The 20,866-nt window shown below is 40.3% G+C and overlaps 1 protein-coding gene across 1 annotated transcript; it reads right to left on the reverse strand.

Annotated features, from left to right (window-relative positions):
* Window positions 1-8,757: 8,757 nt before the first annotated feature.
* Window positions 8,758-18,179, reverse strand: nt5c2l1 (5'-nucleotidase, cytosolic II, like 1). Its single transcript, XM_054757655.1, has 18 exons — window positions 18,061-18,179; window positions 16,412-16,485; window positions 16,231-16,348; window positions 15,109-15,204; window positions 14,896-14,987; window positions 14,759-14,816; window positions 14,589-14,682; window positions 14,448-14,501; window positions 13,529-13,612; window positions 13,397-13,432; window positions 13,160-13,267; window positions 13,019-13,085; window positions 12,767-12,937; window positions 12,650-12,701; window positions 10,528-10,588; window positions 9,352-9,528; window positions 9,187-9,263; window positions 8,758-9,116 (listed from the first exon to the last, which is right to left on the reverse strand). The coding sequence occupies exons 1-18, from the start codon at window positions 18,138-18,140 to the stop codon at window positions 9,092-9,094; spliced, it is 1,524 nt and encodes a 507-aa protein (XP_054613630.1). The 5' UTR covers window positions 18,141-18,179; the 3' UTR covers window positions 8,758-9,091.
* Between the last annotated feature and the right edge of the window lie 2,687 nt (window positions 18,180-20,866).

The raw sequence follows: 20,866 nt of genomic DNA on the forward strand, positions 1-20,866 counted from the left end.
CCGCGGCCGAACAAACCTGATTTCAACATACCAAATTCACAGATGGCAACTTTCTGCAAGCATATAAATTGTGTCATTAAGAGTCATTGATGTGTTTGCTTAGACATTCAGTAAATGGGCTTTAAAAATGAGAAAAAGCTACATCTTTATCCAGATTTGCACCAAAACGGCAAATAAAACTAGAGTGTAGACCTCCACCAAGGTCCAACAAACCAAATTCGGATCAAATACACTAAATTGTACACTTTTTTTCTTTTTTTTAATAGATGCTACCTGCTGCGTAAACTGGAATTTTGGTGCATTACTCATTGAACCATTAAAGAAAATCTCATGTGAACAAGTTTTGTTTATTTTTTGTTGTTGTTTTATGGTGATTGGCTGACTACATTTGTTATCTAACTAAACCCAATGAAAACAACAAAAGTGATTAAAACAAAGCAATTAGTGCAATCAGTCCAAACAGACGGGCGCAGACCTCCACCCAAGCCTACCATTCCTAATTTGGACGAATTATACCATATATAGCTGAATGTGTATTGGGATTCGTGCATATTGGTATGGTATGGTTTATTTGTTTCAGACCTGTCAAACAAGTTATTTAGTGGTCATGTGGTTGCCTGTCTGAATAGGAGTAGGAAGAAGCAGTTTATTTAATCCTAACACCTTTTCCGTATCTATTACGGATAATTCATTCACACCATATCTTTTTACATGGCGACAAAATATTTCATTGGCTTACATTTTGTCATTTAGGTTTGTTCACTTCCTGTGTTTGTGTCCATTTTCTCCTGAAAGAGAAAACATAGCGGATATGGTGTGGGGTGGGGGGAAATACTAATAAGCAAATATGAGTTGAATAAAGTTAATGAAAGTTGAAAATATTCTCAACGTGGGTCCAATAAAGTTTTCTGGTTGGTTGTGTAGTTTTTGAGTGGCGTTAAAAGTCAACAGTGACGTCAAATTCCAGCATGTTGTTCACGTGTGTTGTGCCTGCAAACATGGAGGCCCAGTGTGAGGTAATGAAGCGTTCTTTAGAAGTAGTAGTCATCGTAGTAGGAGAATGAGGGTGGTCTCTGTGTGCTTTTGAGCATCCTTATAGTGGTAGCAGGTCTAGGCTATAGGCAGGGGGGAAGGGGGACGTTTGAGGAGGAATGCAGGGCCCCCTCTTCCAGCCCACCTCCCCCGGCCTCCTTCTCCTCCTCCTGCTGCTGCTGCTGCTGCTGCTGCTGCTGCTCTCAGGTTGTGTTGAGATTAGGTGTCAGCGCTCCCGTGTGCGCCTCATGTTTGAACCCTGAGGGCCGCCACGGAGCAAAGAGGCCTTGTTTGTTTGCGCCACATGTCCCCACCACGTCACCTTGTCTTTAAACGCACCATTCCACTTTTAGAACACAAAGTGACTCATTTCTTTACAAAGTGTCTTTCTGGGGAATGCACACAAGCCTGGAAAAAAAAAGAGAAAGAAAAAGCCGCCGTGAGTCACTTGACTGTGTGAAATTCTGCCCGAGTAAAGAACGTGACTTGTTTGGGCTTGCTTGCAATGCTTGCTGGGAAATCCTGGAATGTGTGGAATGGGGGTGGGGGGTGGGGGGGACGCACGCTGGTGCTTCTGCAGATATCTGCAGGCTGCATAGAACGCGGAGTATCCTGCCATGATGGGGACACACACACACACACACACACACACACACACACATCTGCTATACTGCAAAAGTACTAGAATGTACCAAAAAACTGTTTTATGTATGTGTTTAATGTACTTATGTGTATCTGTGCTTCAATAAAGCTTAAAAAACACATTTTGTCTCTTGAGTGCCTTGAAACTGTCACTTTAAATGCAGAAATGACGCATTTAAATGGATTCCATTAGTCAACTTTTTCATTTTGAACAACCAGAAACTGACTTGTTTTTGCTACTTGTCATGCAAACCAAACAAAAAAAAAACTACAGCTAAAGAATAGTTTTGTATCATTTAAATTTTATCGCCTGATGCAACTTTTACAAATCTAAAGCGTGCATGAATAAGAGAAATGAATATTGTAAAAATGGACATGCATCTAACACATTGGATTAAAGGTAATTGTAGGAGGGTGGCAAAAAGGGGCGAGGATTGGTTCAAAGTGTGAAAGAAAACAGACCAATTAAGGAATAGCTTCATCATTTTTGCCCTCCTGTACTGCTCTCATTGGGGGGGGAAAACAACTTAATTAACTAATCTGGCTGTGAAAAAAGATTTGTACTATAGAAAAGTGTTAAAAAGTCCAAGTAAATGGAGTAAAAATATCCCCTAATTATAGACACTTGAAGTAAATGTTAAATTATAAGCTTTCCTTCAAGAATAGGAATAATATGATGCAGTATTCTGTTTTCAAATGAACCACTTTAGGGTGCTTTACACATCCGCTTTCAATGGGTGCACTCTGAATTTTGTACACAATATTTCCTCAGCTGGAGAGAAAATGATACAAAGCCACGTTATTTGATAATATGTTAAAAACTCGAGACGAGTGACTTAAAAAGCATATTGATTTTGGGCCAAATGAGTGCATGGTCAAAGGTTTAATTCTGCTGCAAAGGCCATGTGACTCACACACACACACACACACTCGTGGATGTATCAACTCTTACTCACATTAATGTAATATTTTTACTTTTACTGGACTTACCGTATGCCAAAAATGCGTAAAAATAGCAAAAAGGTTTTTATTGTGTAAAAAAACGTGCAAGAAACGAACAAAAACAACATAAACCCTGGAATGTGTGACTTTTATACTAAAATACGATTATTTGAAGACAAAAAAAAGAAAAACATTCACAAGTAACCCCAACCGCAGACAATGAAGAGGGAAATAAGCTGAAATAGCCCTGATACAGGAAATGAAATCATCTAGGAAGTGTGTGTGTGTGTGTGTGTTGGTGGGTGGAACAAGGAGAAGGAGGTGGGACCAGTAAAAGCCGTGGGGGTGGTCTTTCCTGTGTCAAGAAGTCAATCAATCACACTGGAAACCTCTGATATCCTTGTTTAAAGGCAATTAAGTTTTCACATCATCGACACCTTTTACACCTGTCTGCCATACCGAGTATTTGTTTAGCTTCGCTTTCTTTACTTTAATGGGAAAATTTAAAGAAGAAGGTGCCCAGAGTGAGGCCCAGGGGCCATTTATAGCCCGCAGGTTGCTTTTTTTATTGGGCCGTGGCATATTTGTAAAATAAACCGGTCACACTTTACAATGATACAGTAAAAGTACAGTAGTTACTGAAGAACTAATGAGGAACTAATGACCAAGGCACATCAATTTAGACTAGCTACTGAGGAGCTAATGAAGAACTAATGAGTACTGGTAAGGGTTAGGTAGGTTTATTCCTCATTAACTACTGTAATTTAGTGTACCTCATTGTAAAGTGTGACCAATAAATCAGTCTATCACTATCTACCTACATGTGTTCATGTGAAAAAGCAAACTCTTCCATGTACTCGTGAACTGCGGCATGAGTGTAAGCATTTTACAACTTCATTAGAGCACTGTGCTACCTGAGCTATTATTTTTGCACCAGGCAATGGCACTGTTGCTGGACCCCCATAAGTGGGACTGACTTCCACTGTCATTTTAGGGTGTTTAGCCGAATCACCATCAAATATCTGTACTATATGTATGCTAGCATGTCTTCCTGTCTGGTCCATAGGGGCAGATAGTATTGTTGATGTAGATGTCCTTACATGCTAAACAGATTTTGTCTGTCAGGGAAAAAAAATATTATTCTTATCTAGTAGGGACGCTCCCATCAGGGTTTTATGCTGCCGATTCCGATACCTATCGGTCGATACCAATCACATGGATTAACTGTACATTTTTCTATGTATGCATGATGAGTGCTATTGCTTAAGGCCGCCATTAGACAATTCCAAGGGCCCCTGGACTGTTTTTTTGCCTTTTTTTTGGGGGGGGGGGGGACGATTTTTGTCAACAAAATGGCACTATGGTAAAAAACTTATTTGGAGTAGCTAGAGTGTAAACAAAATACAAGACAAGTCAAACAGCAATAGGTTTGATAAGGGAGTGATCAAACACGCTGGCATTGATTGGTGTAGCCTGCGTCAAGCTGTCAAACTGAAGCCATTGAGTTCTACAGAGTTGATAGTGTCGATTTTCGCAGCAATACGGGACAAAGTCCGTCCCATGTCGGCTCAATACGGGTGTCGGCAACCCTACGTAACACAGCACACACGCAGGGCTTGCCGCTGCACGCCCATCGTTTTTGTGATTGGCTTTGAAAGGCATTTATCGGCGTACTGTGCAGATCATGTGTTTTTTATGGAAAGCAGCCGCTACTAATCGGTGGCCGATCAATCGAAGCATCCCTACTATCTAGCTATCAAATTGTTCCAGTAAAGGTGCCTCCAATGCGCTGCAGTTCTACCTGCCCTCGTGATTCTACTTTAAATCTATTTTTCTCCATAAAGCTCAACACGAACGCTTGGTTTGCCGAAGTTGACCTGTGGTGACCTCCCTTTAAACTTTAAACTTTCTCTTGCTGGAAAGAGCACACACCAGTACATACAGTGACTTACTTCCAGGAAACATGACGGCAATATCAGAGGTGAACCAGTTCCACAAACCTGTCTGGCGAAGTTATGCTGCCAAGTGAGCAATGAGCGTGTACACCTCCACCCTGCAACGCCCTTATCATCTATCAGCATAACAGTCGTGGCAATAATACTCAGATTTTATTCAGCATATTGTGTATTCAGGATATCATTTACACCACATTCTTTGTTCTTATATTTGCACGCCTTTATTTTGGGACACCGCAGTTGCCCTACATTTGTGCACAATCCAGACTTTTGATTTAATAAGAAAAGCAACACTAGTAAAGTGTCATTCTATTGTTCAAATAGATCCCTGAATAAAATGTAAATATTATTAAAGGACAGTATTGGAGCACATTTGTTTACATTAAATCAATGCAGTGTTGTACCTCCATCCATCCATCTTCGATGCCTTTTATTATTTAGGCCCTGTGACTGGTCGCCAGCCAATCGCAGGGCACATGTACACAAACACTCACATTCATACCGATGGACAATTTAGAGTCGCCAATTAACCTAACATGCATTTTTTTGGAATGTGGGAGGGCGTGTTGTATCTCGACTGTCTTATTACTTCCTGTAAAGAGACAGCTATAGATGATGTAATTACTGTGTGGGCGTGCGTGTGTGTGTGTGTGTGTGTGGGTGTGTGTGTGTGTGTGTGAGCGAGAGCGCCTGATTGATCGGCAGGTTTGTTGTAGTGGTGATTTACTGCTACCCAGTGGACAAGCGATGAACTACAACGATAAGTCTCCTCTGTGAGGTGTTTGTTCACATCGCCATCCCCCATTGTGGCCAAGCTTTACATGGAGGAGATGGAAAGGAGGGCTCTGAGCTCCTTTAAGTGGACAGCCCAAAGCCGTTGGTACACACACTCCTGATCAAAATTTGAAGATCAGTTGAAAAATTACAAAAATTGATATTTTGCATTGTTGGATCTTAAGGAGGTTCTAAGTGGAGATTCAAAATGCAAAGAAAATCAGAGAAAGCAATTTATTGCAAACAAGAATTAAAGTCAAGTAGGCTGTTCATCAGTTGATCAAAAGTTTAAGACAGCTGCCTTTTAAAAGCCAAAATCTTGACAAAAATGTGGATTCAGTGTCATACACTGTTAGGTATTCACACTGTCATGATCCCTTAATGTCAAAGACAAAAAAAAAGCTTTCTCTCTCTGAATGCGGTAGGATTGTTGAGCTGCGTAAGCACGGTCTCTCGACGACCATTGCTGCTAAGGCTGGACGCAGTAAGACAGTCATTTGAAACTTCTTCGAAACAAGAAAGTCGAATGGTAGACCCAAAAAAATGTCACCAGGCCTGTGCTGGAGAATCCAGTTAGCCGTCTGGCAAAACACGGGACGATCCCCTGCCCAAATGAAGGTTGTTACTGGTGCTGAGCGCAGTCCAATAACCACCAGACGGCATCTGCGAGAGAAGGGTTTTAACAACAAAGGCCTCGTCTCCTTCAACGCCACAAAATTGCCCATTTGGAATTTGCACAAGAGCACTAAACATTGAAATGTGGAAGAAAGTTTGATTTTCTGTTGAGAAAAAATGTAACCTTGACGGTCCAGATGGCTTCCAACGTTACTGGCATGACAAGGAGAGCCCACCTGAGATGTTGGAGGGGGCGCCATCATGATCTGGGGTGGTTTTTCCTTCAATGGAAGAATTGAACTTCAGTTTGTGCAGGGGCGTCAAACAGCAGCTGGCTATGTGGAGATGTTGAAGGGTGCATCCCTCATGACTGAAGGCTCTCTTCTGTGTGGTAATGACTGTTTTTTTAACGCTGCAGTTCACAATGTCCGCCTGACAAAGGACTTCTTCCAGAGGAATACCATCACTCTTGTTGACCATCTTGCATGTTCCCCTGATCTACATGACATTTGGGGATGGATGGCAAGGGAAGTTTACAAAAATGGACATCAGTTCTAGACAGTGGATGCTCTCCGTGAAGCCATCTTCACTACCTGGTCTTAACATTTTGATCAGCAGTGTATATGTAGTGATACATGGGTCGAGATGCTCGATATACTCATATCGTTTAGGAGCTCTTTCCGCAAACAAATGTCAGGTGACATAATGAATGAACACAACGTGCTTTTACTCTGATCTATTCCACAAATAAAAACACTGTGCAAAATAAGACAAATACTGTACTGCCTGCACTGCCATGTTCACCACAAACCACATTATTCAATTTGCAGCTGACACAACTCTAGTGGGCCTCATCAATGATGACAACAAGGCTGCATACAGGACTGAGGTGCAAGAACTTAGTGCGGTTTAGAACCCACCACCTTTTCCTCAATGTTTACAAGACCAAAGAGGTTGTGGCAGAATACAGGAGGTCAAAACAACAACACACACGTGTTCACACAGGCGGGACTGCAGTGGAGTAAGCAGCGTGAAATACAGTGCCTTGCAAAAGTATTTAACCCCCCCTTGGATGCTTCAGCCTTTAACTGCTTCTAAAAATGAAATCATGTAATTTGGCTTTTTTGAGAAGAGATTTTTACAAATTGTTGTAAATTAATTAAAAATGCATAAGGTAAAATGCATAGTAGGGATGCTCCGATTAGGGTTTTATGCTGCCGATTCAGATATCAATCATCCATGATTCAGATTGGCCGATACCGATCACAGTAAAACTAAAATAATACTATTTGGTAATAGCAGAAAGGACATGTACAACCAAATACAAATAGACGGAGTGGACATTGAAAGGGTGAATGAAAATACATTTCTGGGGATCATAATAGATGAAAAAAGAGAGCTGGAAATCTCACATCTAAAATATACAACATACGGTGGCGAGAAATACTTCAATATTGAATAAAGCAAAATTTGTTCTTGATCAAAAATCACTCCACACTCTTCACACTGTTCTCTGGTACGACCATATCTAACTTATTGTGTGGCGATATGGGGTAATAACTATAAAAACAATTTTAACTCGCTAAATGTACTGCAAAAAAGATCAGTGAGGATCATTCATCCTGTCGCGTATAGAAAACATACAAATCCCTTATTTTTAAAATCACAAATATTAAAATTTGCTGATTTAGTAAATTTTCACACCGCTAAAGTAATGCATAATGTTAACAATAACCTGCTACCCAAAAATGTCATACAATGCTTCTCTACAAGAGAGGAGAAACATGATCTTAGAGGAAAACTAAACGTGAAACACTTACACGCGAGAACAACACTAAAAACCAACAGCATTTCAGTATGTGGAATTAAATTATGGAACTGATTGAGCAAGGAACTCAAACATACACAAGATGAGTTTGCAAAATACAAAACAGAAGAGTCTTGAACTTGTTTTGTTATGCTATTTATTATTATTTATTTATTATTATACTGATTAGTATAATTGTGAAAAATATGAATAATTATCATCATATTGTTACATTACATTATTGTATGTATTAAAAAAAAATCACATATGGAATACAGGAAGTCAATAAAATGTACTGCACAAGATGTGGAACAGATGGGGGGTAGGATTAAATAAGCTTTGCTTCTTCCTACTCCTTTGGGACATGTGGAACTGTGAATTGAATTATGTGATTCCATTGTATTCTATTGTAACTTGTATGCATGTTCAAATCAAATTAAACCATAAACCGTGGATGAACTGTACATTTTTCAATGTATTTATGATGAGTGCTACTGGCCAGGGCCACCGTGAGACAATTCCAAGGACCCCTGGAAAATAGGTAATTATTTAAAAAAATAAACTTTTGGCCAGACAGTTTTTTCTTTATTTTTTTTGCCTTTATTTTTGTGAAACGATTTTTGTACTATTTGACACAAACCTGAATTAATTTTGATGCATGTTTTGGAGTAATACAAATACATGGGAAATAAATTGTTCAATAATTTATTTGTATTTTTAGTTCAAGATAACAACAATTACAGAATAAAATATAATTATTAAATATAAATCTGTAATCATTGAAAAAAAAAACAACTGCCTAATTATTACTTTCATGTTCTTTTTAATTTTATCAATGAATATTGTTTTTTATTTACTATATGCATTTTCTGGGATTATTTACACAACCAAAATGTCACTATATACTGTTTCTATATGGAAATAAACATTTATATACATACATATTTATTTTATGGTAAGTAAAAATAAAGACTTCAAGCTAGACATGTTCACACATGAGTTCATCGATGTAGTTAGTGAATTATGTCCAGTAAAAAGCATGCATTTGTTCTTTTTATTTGAATTTTTTTGAGTAACAGTAATAAATAATAATAATAAACACAAAATTAGGAGATACTGTACATGCTTTCCATTGGATTTCATATTTGAGTCAGGGGGTCATAGCAACTCCCATCCAGCAGGGGGAGCAAAAGGTTCATATTGCAGGCAACAAGACGTTATGTCCCATCATGGCTGCCACAAACTAACACTCCTAATGCACATGTCCTTTTCCCCATCCATCCAGCATGCAGAGACACTTCAGAGACATCTTCATATGTCTTTCTCATGCGGGAAGCTTGTCTTCAATGCTGAATGAAAGACAACAACGTTCAAAGGTCATCTCTTATAGATAGAACAGCCTGAAAGAAAAGATGCTACCTTCGCGCCTGGTCGCAGTTGGTGATCTTCTTGGGAGGAAAGTCCAAAGAGTTGAGCGCCGAGGCCTCGTGGGGCATCTGTAGAAGACATAGAGATGTTTGGAGACGGCAGCAGAGGACAACGGTGGTGATTTTATACTACAAGACAAGCAAACGGAGGACTGACCAGCACTGGAGGAGCCATGAAGAGGTAGTTCCAGGGGTAGTTTAGCAGGTTGAGGCAGCTGGATGAGTAGAGGTCAGCGTAGCGCATCAGCTGGCTGGCAAACAGCGTCTGTCTGGAGCCGCTACGCACGAGACTTCCCATCTGGCCGTGAGACATGTCCATCCTGACGGTTAGCATCTGGACCAACCACAATGTAGAACAACTGGCTTGTCATAAGACTCCAATTTAGGCCCATTACAATAACATGACATCGCTGTACAGTGTAGGTACAGATAGGTTCCCAAAATAGCCCGCAATAAGTGAAATCCGCAAAGTAGCCAACTATATATTTTTTTAACAATTATTATATATGGTTTAGGGCTGTAAAAGCCCTCACCATACACTTTATACACGTTTCTCAGACAGACATTAACATTTTCTCACATCTCTCTTGTTTAAACACTCTCAAAGGTCACATTTTCTTTGAATTTTAATGATCAACCTGTTGATAAGACACTTTTGCAGAGCTGCTCGAAATGTGAATTTGGCTTGGAGATAAATGAAGTATCTATCTATCTATCTATCTATCTATCTATCTATCTATCTATCTAGCTAGCTAGCTAGCTAGCTTGGACACAAGAAATTATTAAGTGACTCACCCTGACCGTGTCTCGTCAGTGGCGGAGCCAGAAATTTTACATTGGGGTGGCCAAGGTGAGACCATTACTCACGTAGGAGTGGCAATAAGTTGATACCTGAATTGTCTAGATGACCAGCACGGTGGCCGGAGAGTGACCAAGGGTGGCCACGGCTTCAGAATTTAAGTCAAAGTCGACGTAGTGACCGGAACCGACCAAAGCAATCATGGAAAACGTACCTACCGTTTGCAGTTCATGCAAGACGCGGTTTTATTGACAGCTCCTCCACACGGAATGTTGAAATGCGTCCAAGCGGAAAAGGCGGTTAGGCTGAACTAATGCTCTGCGCCGCAGATGCGCGTTTGTCAATATTGTCTTACATTGCAGTGTTGATTGATTTTTGAACCACAATTCCGAAAGAACTGCTTAATTAACCTCCACAGAACTCACAGTAGAATTGTGAATTCCTGTCGGAGATGAATAAAGTGTCTATCTAGTACAAGTTGGGCTGTGGAACAACAAAGAAGCCCATCAATGTCGTGCATTCCTCATAAATTACCTTTATTCTGGAGTGAATGGTGGGGATATCAGGAGCGCCCCTACTGCCACTGTCCAGGTGCCTGCATGCAACAATGAATAAGTTAATGCTCATAGCATGACAACAAAGGTCATGTAATACAATAGGGCTGGGGTGTCCGAAGTGCGGCCCGGGGGCTATTTGCGGCCCACGGCACATTGTAGAAATTAAATCAAACCAAAAAATGGGAAGAATGGAGCAAGAAGGCAGACTTTAAAGAGAAGAAGCTGAAATGTTAATAGTAGTATCTAAAAATCAAACAAAGCTTTTTCTTTAAATATACAGTATACGCAAAACCTTTACTAATTCAAAAAATACATAAAAATATCAGGGTGGCGTAGTGGTTAGTATGTTGGCCACACAGTCAGGAGATCGGGAAGATCTAGGTTTACGTCTCTGTGTGGAGTTTGCATGTTCTCCCTGTGTGTGGGTTGTTTCCTCCCACATTCCAAAAACATGCATGTTAGGTTAATTCCGTGGCTCTCAATGATTTCCTCTCGTGCCCCCACCCACTCCGAAATGTTTTCACGCCCCCTCGATTTGAAATATTGTTGACAAACTGATATCTCTTTATTTATCTTTACTGTACGGACTGAACTCCGAACTGAAACCAGGAAAATGCAACAAAATGGAGAGCTGTGAAGCATACAAGCGTATTCAAAAGTCAAATTGCATGTTAAGTTTGATAAATTTGTGCATGTTGAGTTTCATAAATTTGTACATGTCATACAAGCGTAAAATATTTTGGGAACACGACAAATATGAGAAACCACATTGCACGTTTCCTCCCGAACCAGGAGGAAAAACAGTCGCCTGAAGTTGCTGCCAACCAGAGAACCATCGAGCAGGTGATAACTAATTTTCCACCCAACTCGGAAAAGTGTTTCTGCTTGAAACACTTTTATTACGAAGGATTTGTGGCCGTATTCGGTTGTTGAGAAGCGGGCCTTTTGTGCTTTGTTGTGTCCTTTGGAACCCACATACAACGTCCCATCGCAACGTTATTTCACTGACACTGCAATTGTGAATGAGGGTGAATAAGGGCAGCCTAGTTTTTTTGGTCATTCGTAATATACCGACGTCTGCAAGCATTATTCTTGTTTGCGAGCCGATGGTACAGAAATCTATATTTTGTATGAAAGCTATTTTTTACTTTGCTACATAGCAAAAATATGATTTTGTCAGAGATTTTGGTTTAAAATCAGAAGTCTATTATTTATTTGTGAATAATGACAGATTTTTTAAAATGTTGGTTACTCAGAATAGTTTGTTAATTTGATAAATGCTGCTACTGGTGCACTTTACTTTTCCTGCTGGTTCTGTGCAATGAGAAATAGGTTGGTAGATGAAACCTTCCAATTATTAAAAGATAATGGAAGTAAGTTCATCTGTTTCATGTTTATTTTAATTGTGGATCATTAGAAATATGCTTTGTTTTAGTAGTACACAGTGAGTACCAATAAATTCTGTCGAGAGAAATTATGCATGGAATTGATAACAAAAAAAGATTCATCGAGGTGCATCGATAATGGTTTTATCACGCATCGAAGGCCTCTGAATAGTAATCACATTGAATCGTGAGGTGGCCCGAGATTCCCACCCCGAGTGTTAACGAGAGTCAAAATACATATGGGAATATAATGACTACTCATTTAATTACATTTACAATCTAAAAATGAGCAATACATAAAATACACAGCCACATCCTCATTAAAAAAATAATTATAGTACAGGAAGACCATGAAAACTATTACCGTTGACATAATTTATGGATATTTTCAACACATTTTTCAAAAAGAAATGTGTATAAATACTAATATTTTTTCCAAACGAAAATTTTTTTTAACTAAATATTTTTGAAATTCCCATGCTACGCATAAATGAATCGACAGGAGGGCCACCTGCAAAATGTTTATGTGGAAAAAAGTGTTGGTCTTATTTGCTTTCTAATCACAAATTTTGCTTCATTTAATTAAACCCTATTATAATTAAATCTATAATCTATAATTAAATCTATTACAGTCATAAAAATCGAAATTCCTCAATAAATTTGTCTTTAAAAATAGATTAAAATTAATATTATGCTAAAATGAGCGGTACTCACTTGTACAACTCTGCTAAGAAGACATCCAGACTTTTCAGCTCCTCAAACAAATCTAAAAAAAAAAAATAATAATAAATATGAAATTCTAGAATGAAATTCTCTCCATGAGCCACGTACTCTTCTTCTCCTCCCACAATTTCAACTCCTTGGTGAGCTCGGGCACCACCAGGAAGGTCTTCCAGCCTTGACGTTTCTTCGACTTGAGGATGTCGCCAAAGATGTGATCTCCAACGTAGAGGATGTCCTTGCCTCTCACGTCCAGTAGGTCGGACACAATGTCTGACGAGCCTGTGGACAGTTTTTTGAAAAGATCTATCAACAAGAAAATAGAAGGGAAGCTACGTACATGATTCCCAAGGAAGATCTCACCTCCAGAATACACAGTTCCATGCTGGAGGGCGCCGGTGTACGTCCCAATAAGGAGTTTCCCTGTGTCCTGTGGCACAAATATTGTATCGAGGAGTGAAACGGTCCAACATTGTTGGACGATTAACAGAAATAATGACCTACCGTGTCCACCTGTCTCAGCACCGTCCCCTCCGCAAAGAACAGCGGCTTCCTCGTGTCCACCACGATGAGGTCAAAGAAAGAGCGCCATGGCTTTTTGGGACCCCCTGACTGCAGTTGGACAAAAATAAATAAAAGTAACAATATTAAGATATAAATCCTTGAATTGGTGGACCAGCCAGGATATTTTAGATTTGATATGAGTTGTGTATTTGATTTTATTCAAGGCAAATGGCTTACCTTCACGCCACTTTCTAGCAGGTATTTCATGATGGCCTTGATGAAGCACGAAGGAGAGTTGAGTCGGGATGAGAAGTTTTGAAAGTTGTCTTAGTAAACAGTATTAAACGGTGTTACGAGCTTGAGGCTTACCTCGGTGTAGGTGTAGTCGCTGTTGGTGGCCAGAAAGACCTTGGCTACCTCTTTTATTCGAGTCAAAAGGACAATAATGTTGGGCTGTAAGAAAAATTGTCAGTTTACTACTCACACCTTTGATGTGATGTCACTCCCTGTACAGTCGTCCCTCGCGATATTGCGGTTCGAATATTGCTCCCTCACTGTATATGCATTTTTTCAAAAAATAATAAATGACTGCCGTTTTGCGTTTGACTATGGCATATTATTAGTCCAAAAATATTGAAAGTTCTATGTAGCATTCTGGAATGTTATGCGACTGGCTACTGAGCCAGCAGAGCCGAGCCAACATGCCATGGCTGAGATCAAATGAAATAAAAGGTTCTGCTCTCATTCCGTGTGGAAGTGGTAAGTTTTGGATTCCTCGTCCTTCCTCCCCACACTGTTTGAAACACTTTTTTATATTTAGAATAAGTAAATTGGTGTTCTTTCATGTCTTCAGGGCTCTGGTAATGTTAGTATTTAGGAAGTCAGGCACTTTTTCGATGCTCTAACTACAAAAATATTTTGTTTATTAATATTAAATCCTACTTCACTTATCGCCGTCGGGTCTGGAACCAATTAACCACGATAAATGAGGGATTACTCTATCGCCAGTTTACTGCTCACATCTTATGATTTCAATATAAATTGATTACTGTTTAGCATTATTTTTGTTTTGTTTTGGTTATTACTAGTATGTTTACTACTCACATCTTTCTTGCTTTTTTGTTAAATATTTATTGAACTTTATTAGTTGTTTTATTGTTTAGTTATCAAGATAAAAAAAAACCAACTAAATAAAGTATGTTTGTCTGATATTATTTTTCGTGTGTTATTGGTCAAATTACTACTCACATTTAAAAAAAATTGTTTTATTTTCATTTTGACTACTCACATCTTTGATGACGTATTTATCGAGGTTCTTGATGGTCTGCTCCTTGAGGACGCCCTGCATGTGCAAGCACAGAGGGTACGTGTGACATTCCGTCAAATAAAAAGAAAAGAAAAAACGATCTGTCATGTTATGAAACTTTACTGTGTCGTGGATGAAGTCCATGGCATCTCGGACATCTTGGAACATGCTTCTGTACGACATGAACAGGTCGCCGTGGCGGTAACCTTTTAGCACACTGGAGGGTGTGTTATTTTAGATTTGGAGAACAAATTGAAGATGTTAGTAAGATGCAGGCGAGTGTATTTGCTCACTTTCTGTATCTGTTACATTCATTGAAGAAGTCCACAAGGCAAGAATAGAGATATGTCTCTGCAAAAACAGGAACCACTCATACTGTTATACTGTAATTTGTACAGGAATCACGACATAAAATGTAAAACTGCGCCACCTGACAGGTTGAAGAGGGTGTTGAGATTGTAGAAACGGTCCGTGTCATCCCTCTGAATGAACCTGTTGGGGTAATAGCTGTGGATCTCCTCGCTGAAGGCACGAAAAACATTGAGAGAAGCAGCAAATACTCCAAATCTACAGTACTGTATATGCAAAACGTTAGATTTCATGGTTTTTATTGTTGTTTTTGCACCCTGAAAGGTCCATTTACCCTTTGAGGAAGCAGAAGCCGTGACTGCACACAAGAATATTTCCGTTTGAATCCACCTTCAGGAGATTCCCGTACGTGGTGTCAATCACTAACCCCCTGGCGGAAAAGGTCACAAGATTTTATGTCATTATTTCGTTCTTTGAGGGATTTTGACAGTACACTCGTGCTTCCTTCCTTTTCCGTTCTGACTGCTGTGACCTGACCCTGGTTACATATGACCTGTCTCCTGGTTGTCATGTGAGATTGGGTCACAAACCACAAGGCAGGGACGGAGGAACTGGCTAAAAGCAGCCTGTAGCAACTGCCAAATGCCGCTTTGGTGCTGACTTAATTAAGGTCCATTGTTGTAGTAATTTTCAACAATTGTAAATAATTGTCAGAGGTCCCACAATAGTGCATTGGAAATGTTTTGTCCAAAATGTAGCCTTGATGATGGAACGTAGGCGTTTTGTGTGTCTATAGCTTTAATGCTAATGAGCTGTGTTTGGCCACGCCTCTCTGTGACAGAGTGTGTGCCTCCTATCTACGTTTGACATATACGCTGTAACTCTGCCCTTGTCTAAGGTAATAAATGCCATCTATCACATACAACAACGTAACATTAAGGAGTTAGACAGGACGCCACAAACGTTAGCAACGCTATCATAGCCATGCGAGCTACAGTCACATTTTCATAGTAATATCACGCTAGGTTAGCCTATTCACTGAAGAAAAACAAAATGATCAAACTTACAGCTCCCATGTCTGTAGCTGACTGACGGACAGTTGGCAGCGCTCTGAGCTTTATTTTAAGATGTGTAGCGAAGCTTGCTTGCTTTTTTAATTAAAATTTTTTTTTTTTAAACAGTTGTCCTCCATGATACACTGGGCGTTTCAGAGACGGTATCATGTGTAGGAGGTTTTTCCTTCATGACAACATGAAAACCCGGAACTTCAAAAGCAAGCGCGCCCCTTCTCTCAAAAGTGGAGCAAACAAATGAGGGACATGATTGATTTTTTTCTCCCTTTTTGTGCTCACAAACAGGCTCTAGGGACACATACTACTGTTACAACATTTCTAAAAAGTCACTTTTGCATAATAGGGGACATGAGGCATAAGGTGAATTGCAGTGAACAACCAACCTTGTGGGGAAGCTTGGGTCGTACTTGTACCGCAGAATCTCATGAGGGTAGCCGACAGACACCATTCTGTCCCTTATAAGCTCAAAGCCCAGACTCTCATAGTCAGGAGAGATGTACACTACAAAGACAAACGCACGGCATGAGGTGTTAAGGTGACCCTGAGAGGTGCTCGTATACTTACTGGCGAGCGTGTAGTCCATGTCAAAGCCATAGCATTTGATGTTTTCCAGTGTCAGGCTTCTGTTGACAAAAATCCTGTGACAGAAAACAAGAACAACGAGTTGTGTGACCCACAGTCGTCTGTTCTCACAAGGTTTTTGTAGGAAATCATACAAAAAGTAAGCTAATAACTGGAGTGTGCCGGTTCTAGCAGCGTGCAGCCCCGCTTTTGGGGTCACCTCTTTGATTTTCAATGTGATTCTTCTTTTTCTGGTGAGCTTGGAACAATTTTCCAGCAACACCCTAAGCTCTACAACATATTCTAGAAATGTGGCTGCTAGGGATCCAAATCTCTCCTGTTTAGGGTCACTCCATAGAGTTTCAATAGGATTTTTCTTTTCCTTGAGCCCATAACTGGACAGCAAAAAAAGCACCACTGTGCTTGTGGGAGTTCTGGCGATGGCCATCCCCTGTAGACAGCCCCCTTTGGGGTCACCCCACAGGTCTTTGGCGGGGTGCCGCTTAAGGTGAGCCTATAACTTAGTATTTATTACCGCTTGACCTGTTTGAGGTCTGGCAAGTCCATAAAAATAACATAAAAGTTAAAAAAAAATGCTATTTAGGGCTCACAAACCTGTAGTACAGTGATGGCATTTCCTGTGTACAGCCCCCTTTGGGGCCACACCAGGGATTTACAATTAAGAGTGCCACTGTGCCTTGGAGAGGTCTGGGTGAGGGAGGTCCTCCTGTTTACAGGCCCCTTTGGCAGGTGGGGAACCCGACTGAGTTTATGTTAATGGAATTCATTTTTTCTGATCACCCAAGAACAATTTTGTCATGCTTTTTAGGCCTACAAATCTGTCATATACCATTGGCATCCCATGTGTATGGCTCCCTTTGGGGGTCACTTCACAGTAGGGTGTCAACTATAGTGAGCCCAGTCAATGTTCTAGTCAATGTTCACCCCACAATTGACTCTGTAACAATGGACCATTGAAAATGCACAGTTTCGGGCTCCATATCTGTGATACTGCATGGCAATCACCTGTGAGCAGCCCCACTTTGGGTTCACCACATAGAGTTTCAATGAAACAGCATGCTGTATATCTTATTTCTTCCAGAAACCGGGCAAAAATCTTTTTCTACGGCTAACGCTGCATAACCTTCAGCATCAAATTAAGCAAGATCTTGTTAGAATCCGCTTGTTTGCTGTGTTTGCAAAGTTACGCATCATTATTGGTTTAATGTCCCCTTTTCTCTAACTGTATTTGGCATTTTGTAGCTGTGTGACATAATTACGATGCCTGCAGCGTTAGCAGAAGGGAGGCCCGGGTGGAGACGATACATTTTATCTTCCCTTCAGCTATCTCGGCTGCCAGACTGTAGTCAAGAATGTGTTGGATGGTCCTGGTTTCAATCCTCGGCAGCATCTGTATCATCTATAAGGTTGCACACACAGTCCTGTTGGAGCTTTGAGGATCTTTCTCCTTATATCATTCTGAAGTACTGTAAGTGGATGCTATACATGTTTCGGTAGTAGTAGCAGCAAAATAACACTAACCCATAAGAGAAAGGATCAGAATGATTCAAATAATGAGTAATTGTGTAGTATTGCAAAAGTAAATACAGAACCTTTTCCAAACTGGACTTATTATCCTGAGAGCAACTCACTTTTGTTCAAAGCTTCTGGTCACCTTGCAGTCATCATACAAACAGTCTTCTGTGTCCATGGCGTCCAAAGTTGCTGACATCCAAAATCAGATATATTGCGGGATGCACTCAACTTTACACCGGTGGGGGTCATGAAGAAGTGACGCAAATTGCCCAAGGTGGAAACTCCTCCCTGGTTTGTTTACTATTGATGTGCAGAATGTGTATGACGTGCCGAGCCTCTTATTGCCTCACTGTAGCGGGTGAGAGGCATGCACTCTTGCAGATTATCACGCAGATTGTATTATCAGAAGCGTGCACACGCCACAAATGTGTGATGGGTGGTTGCACCCCTGAGTGGCTCCCACCATGTAGGAGTCTCCTCATGGGACTAATGCTTACGCTGCAAAAAAGACAAAAACAAACAGACCTTTAAATATTAAAAAACTCAGACGGTTGTCCTGTCCCACTTCATTAGGTACTGTCAGAGAGGTATTAATTCAGGGGTGTCCTACGTGCAGCGCAGGGGCCATTTGCGGTTTATTAAGATTAAACAGCAAAAAGGGAAATAGAAAGAAAAACATGCATTACACGGAGAGCTGTTGCAAATATTTTGCTTCTGTTTTAGCTACATTAAGTGGCAAATCTGTATTTTTGTATATGGTATCGTATACAGGGAAATCTCCAAAATCGAACATGAGGTGTTCTAATTTTACAACACATTTTCCCATAGAAAATAAAGTGAATTAATTCCTTCCATCTTAAACTGTTGCCACGTCTAACCTTTAGAAACTGAACAGGCCAAGTAGCATTTTATAGTACATTTACAGTAACATTCATACCAATACAGAGAGAAGTTAAATGCTGTATATAATAATAATAATAACTACTCACCATTTGAAGAAGCCTGAGAAGACACGTGGCAAGTAGTGTTGAGTGCATGTCAGGAACCATAAGAACACATCTTGTTCTATGTGGTTGCTTTGTTAGTGTCTACTTTTTAAGTAATTCCATGTTCAATAGGGAATCCATTTGGTAGAATGTTTTATTTTATGCAATTGATATTTAATTATATATTTGACAGTTTCATATGTTTCTCTTATTTCCATTTCTGGTTCTGTGGCTACTATTGCACTTTTCCAATTTGCCAGACTGTGGTAGCGATACAAAATTAAAGCTGTGAGCAGCGTTGAACAGGACCTCGCATCCCTACGCGACGCAGTGTTTACTCGAGTCAGCAGGCCTGCGGACGCAGCTTGACGCCAGTATCCCCAGTTCAAAAGAAATCGGGGAGTCTCGAGCTGAATTTTAACATGCATAATATTTATCCAGTAGGGGGCGCCATCTGAGTCAATGTATACAGACAGTCACGGACTGGAGGGTGACCTAGCCCACCATAACACATTTCAGGAAGATCTGAGTGTGTGGAAAGGAGTTATGACTGTTATAATTTTATACCAGGAGGGGGCGACACTGGTGCCGGGGTGTCCATGTGGTCATGTCCTGTCCGATGCCCCAACCCACGACAAAAAATTTGGGGACGATCGGATGATGTAGGAGGTAGTTACAGCAGTTATACATTTCCACCAGTTGGTGGCGCCATTGGCTTCAACATCAACATGTAGTCATGATCAGACGCCCAACCCTTAATCCTCATATCAGTTCTGAATGAGATCTGATCATGTGAAATGAAGTAACGGCTGTCTGATAACTAATGGCGAGGGGCAGGTTTCGCCGCTAGGCTCCACCCACCATGTGTGATGAAACATCATGCATCAAAGTGATTCAATAAATGAACTCAGAGGATTGGGCTTTTGCATAAGGCATGTGTTTTAGGGTCACTTCCTGTTGCCACAAGGAGGCACTGTTACTAGTTCTAGTTAGATCTCTTCAGGGTGTCATCTACGTCATACACACCAATAATTATAGAAGTCTGACCTTGTGGAGTCGAGTTATTTGAGTTTCGTGTTGCTTGCCAAGTCTCAAATGCTCCTCCCACATCCTATGGCGTAAGATAAATTGGGTCACAATTTACCATCGCCCATATGTCTCGTATGTGTGATTTCCATGTGGCCTGATTTGCTCAAAATCCCGAGGAGGAGTACGACCAAGTACGACCTTTGGTATTTGACCCTTGGTATTTGCCCAAAATGGCCGCTTCAAATCAAAATGGCCTACTTTCTGTTTGTTTTTGAACATGGGGTCTTGGTTTCTTTTTGTGCATCCTTTCTTGAGTGATGTCACCACCAAATTTCACAAAGATCTGTGAAACGGGTGGCGGGGGATCATTTTTTCTAAAGTTATACGGGGCGCTAGCTAGTCAATTTGGGGTGGTCTCATTTGGGAGCGACACCATATTGTTCGGCCTTGGATTCTTACGTGCAGTGTAAGTTCTCCATGAGATGTGACTCTCGACAGTCAATCAGCCTGTCTTCCATACGTGGTCTGAATTTGATGTTGGTCTGAAAAATTCCCAAGGAGCAGAAGGCTAATGTATGTCACAAACTTTTTTTTTTTTTTACATTTCCTGTCGCCACTGAGTGGCATTGAGATGAATTCAGGAAGTGACAATTTTGGAGGTTCCACTGTATTTATTTTCTTTTTAATCTAACTTGTCAACTCAGTATCTTACTGGATTTGATTAGTATTTATCCCCTACCAGAGGATGAACAGAAGCATAAACAATTAAGTAAATCCTGCTTGCACAATTGATTGTTGTCACTGATACCTTAATAGCCTTTGAAAGCCAACTGTGATTTGCATTGTTACAGTTTTAAGACTCATAACACAAATATTTAGTTTATTGTTCCATAAAACACTGCAAGGA

The sequence above is a fragment of the Dunckerocampus dactyliophorus genome, chromosome 17 (genome assembly GCF_027744805.1).
Source record: "Dunckerocampus dactyliophorus isolate RoL2022-P2 chromosome 17, RoL_Ddac_1.1, whole genome shotgun sequence".
NCBI classification, from domain to species: domain Eukaryota; kingdom Metazoa; phylum Chordata; class Actinopteri; order Syngnathiformes; family Syngnathidae; genus Dunckerocampus; species Dunckerocampus dactyliophorus.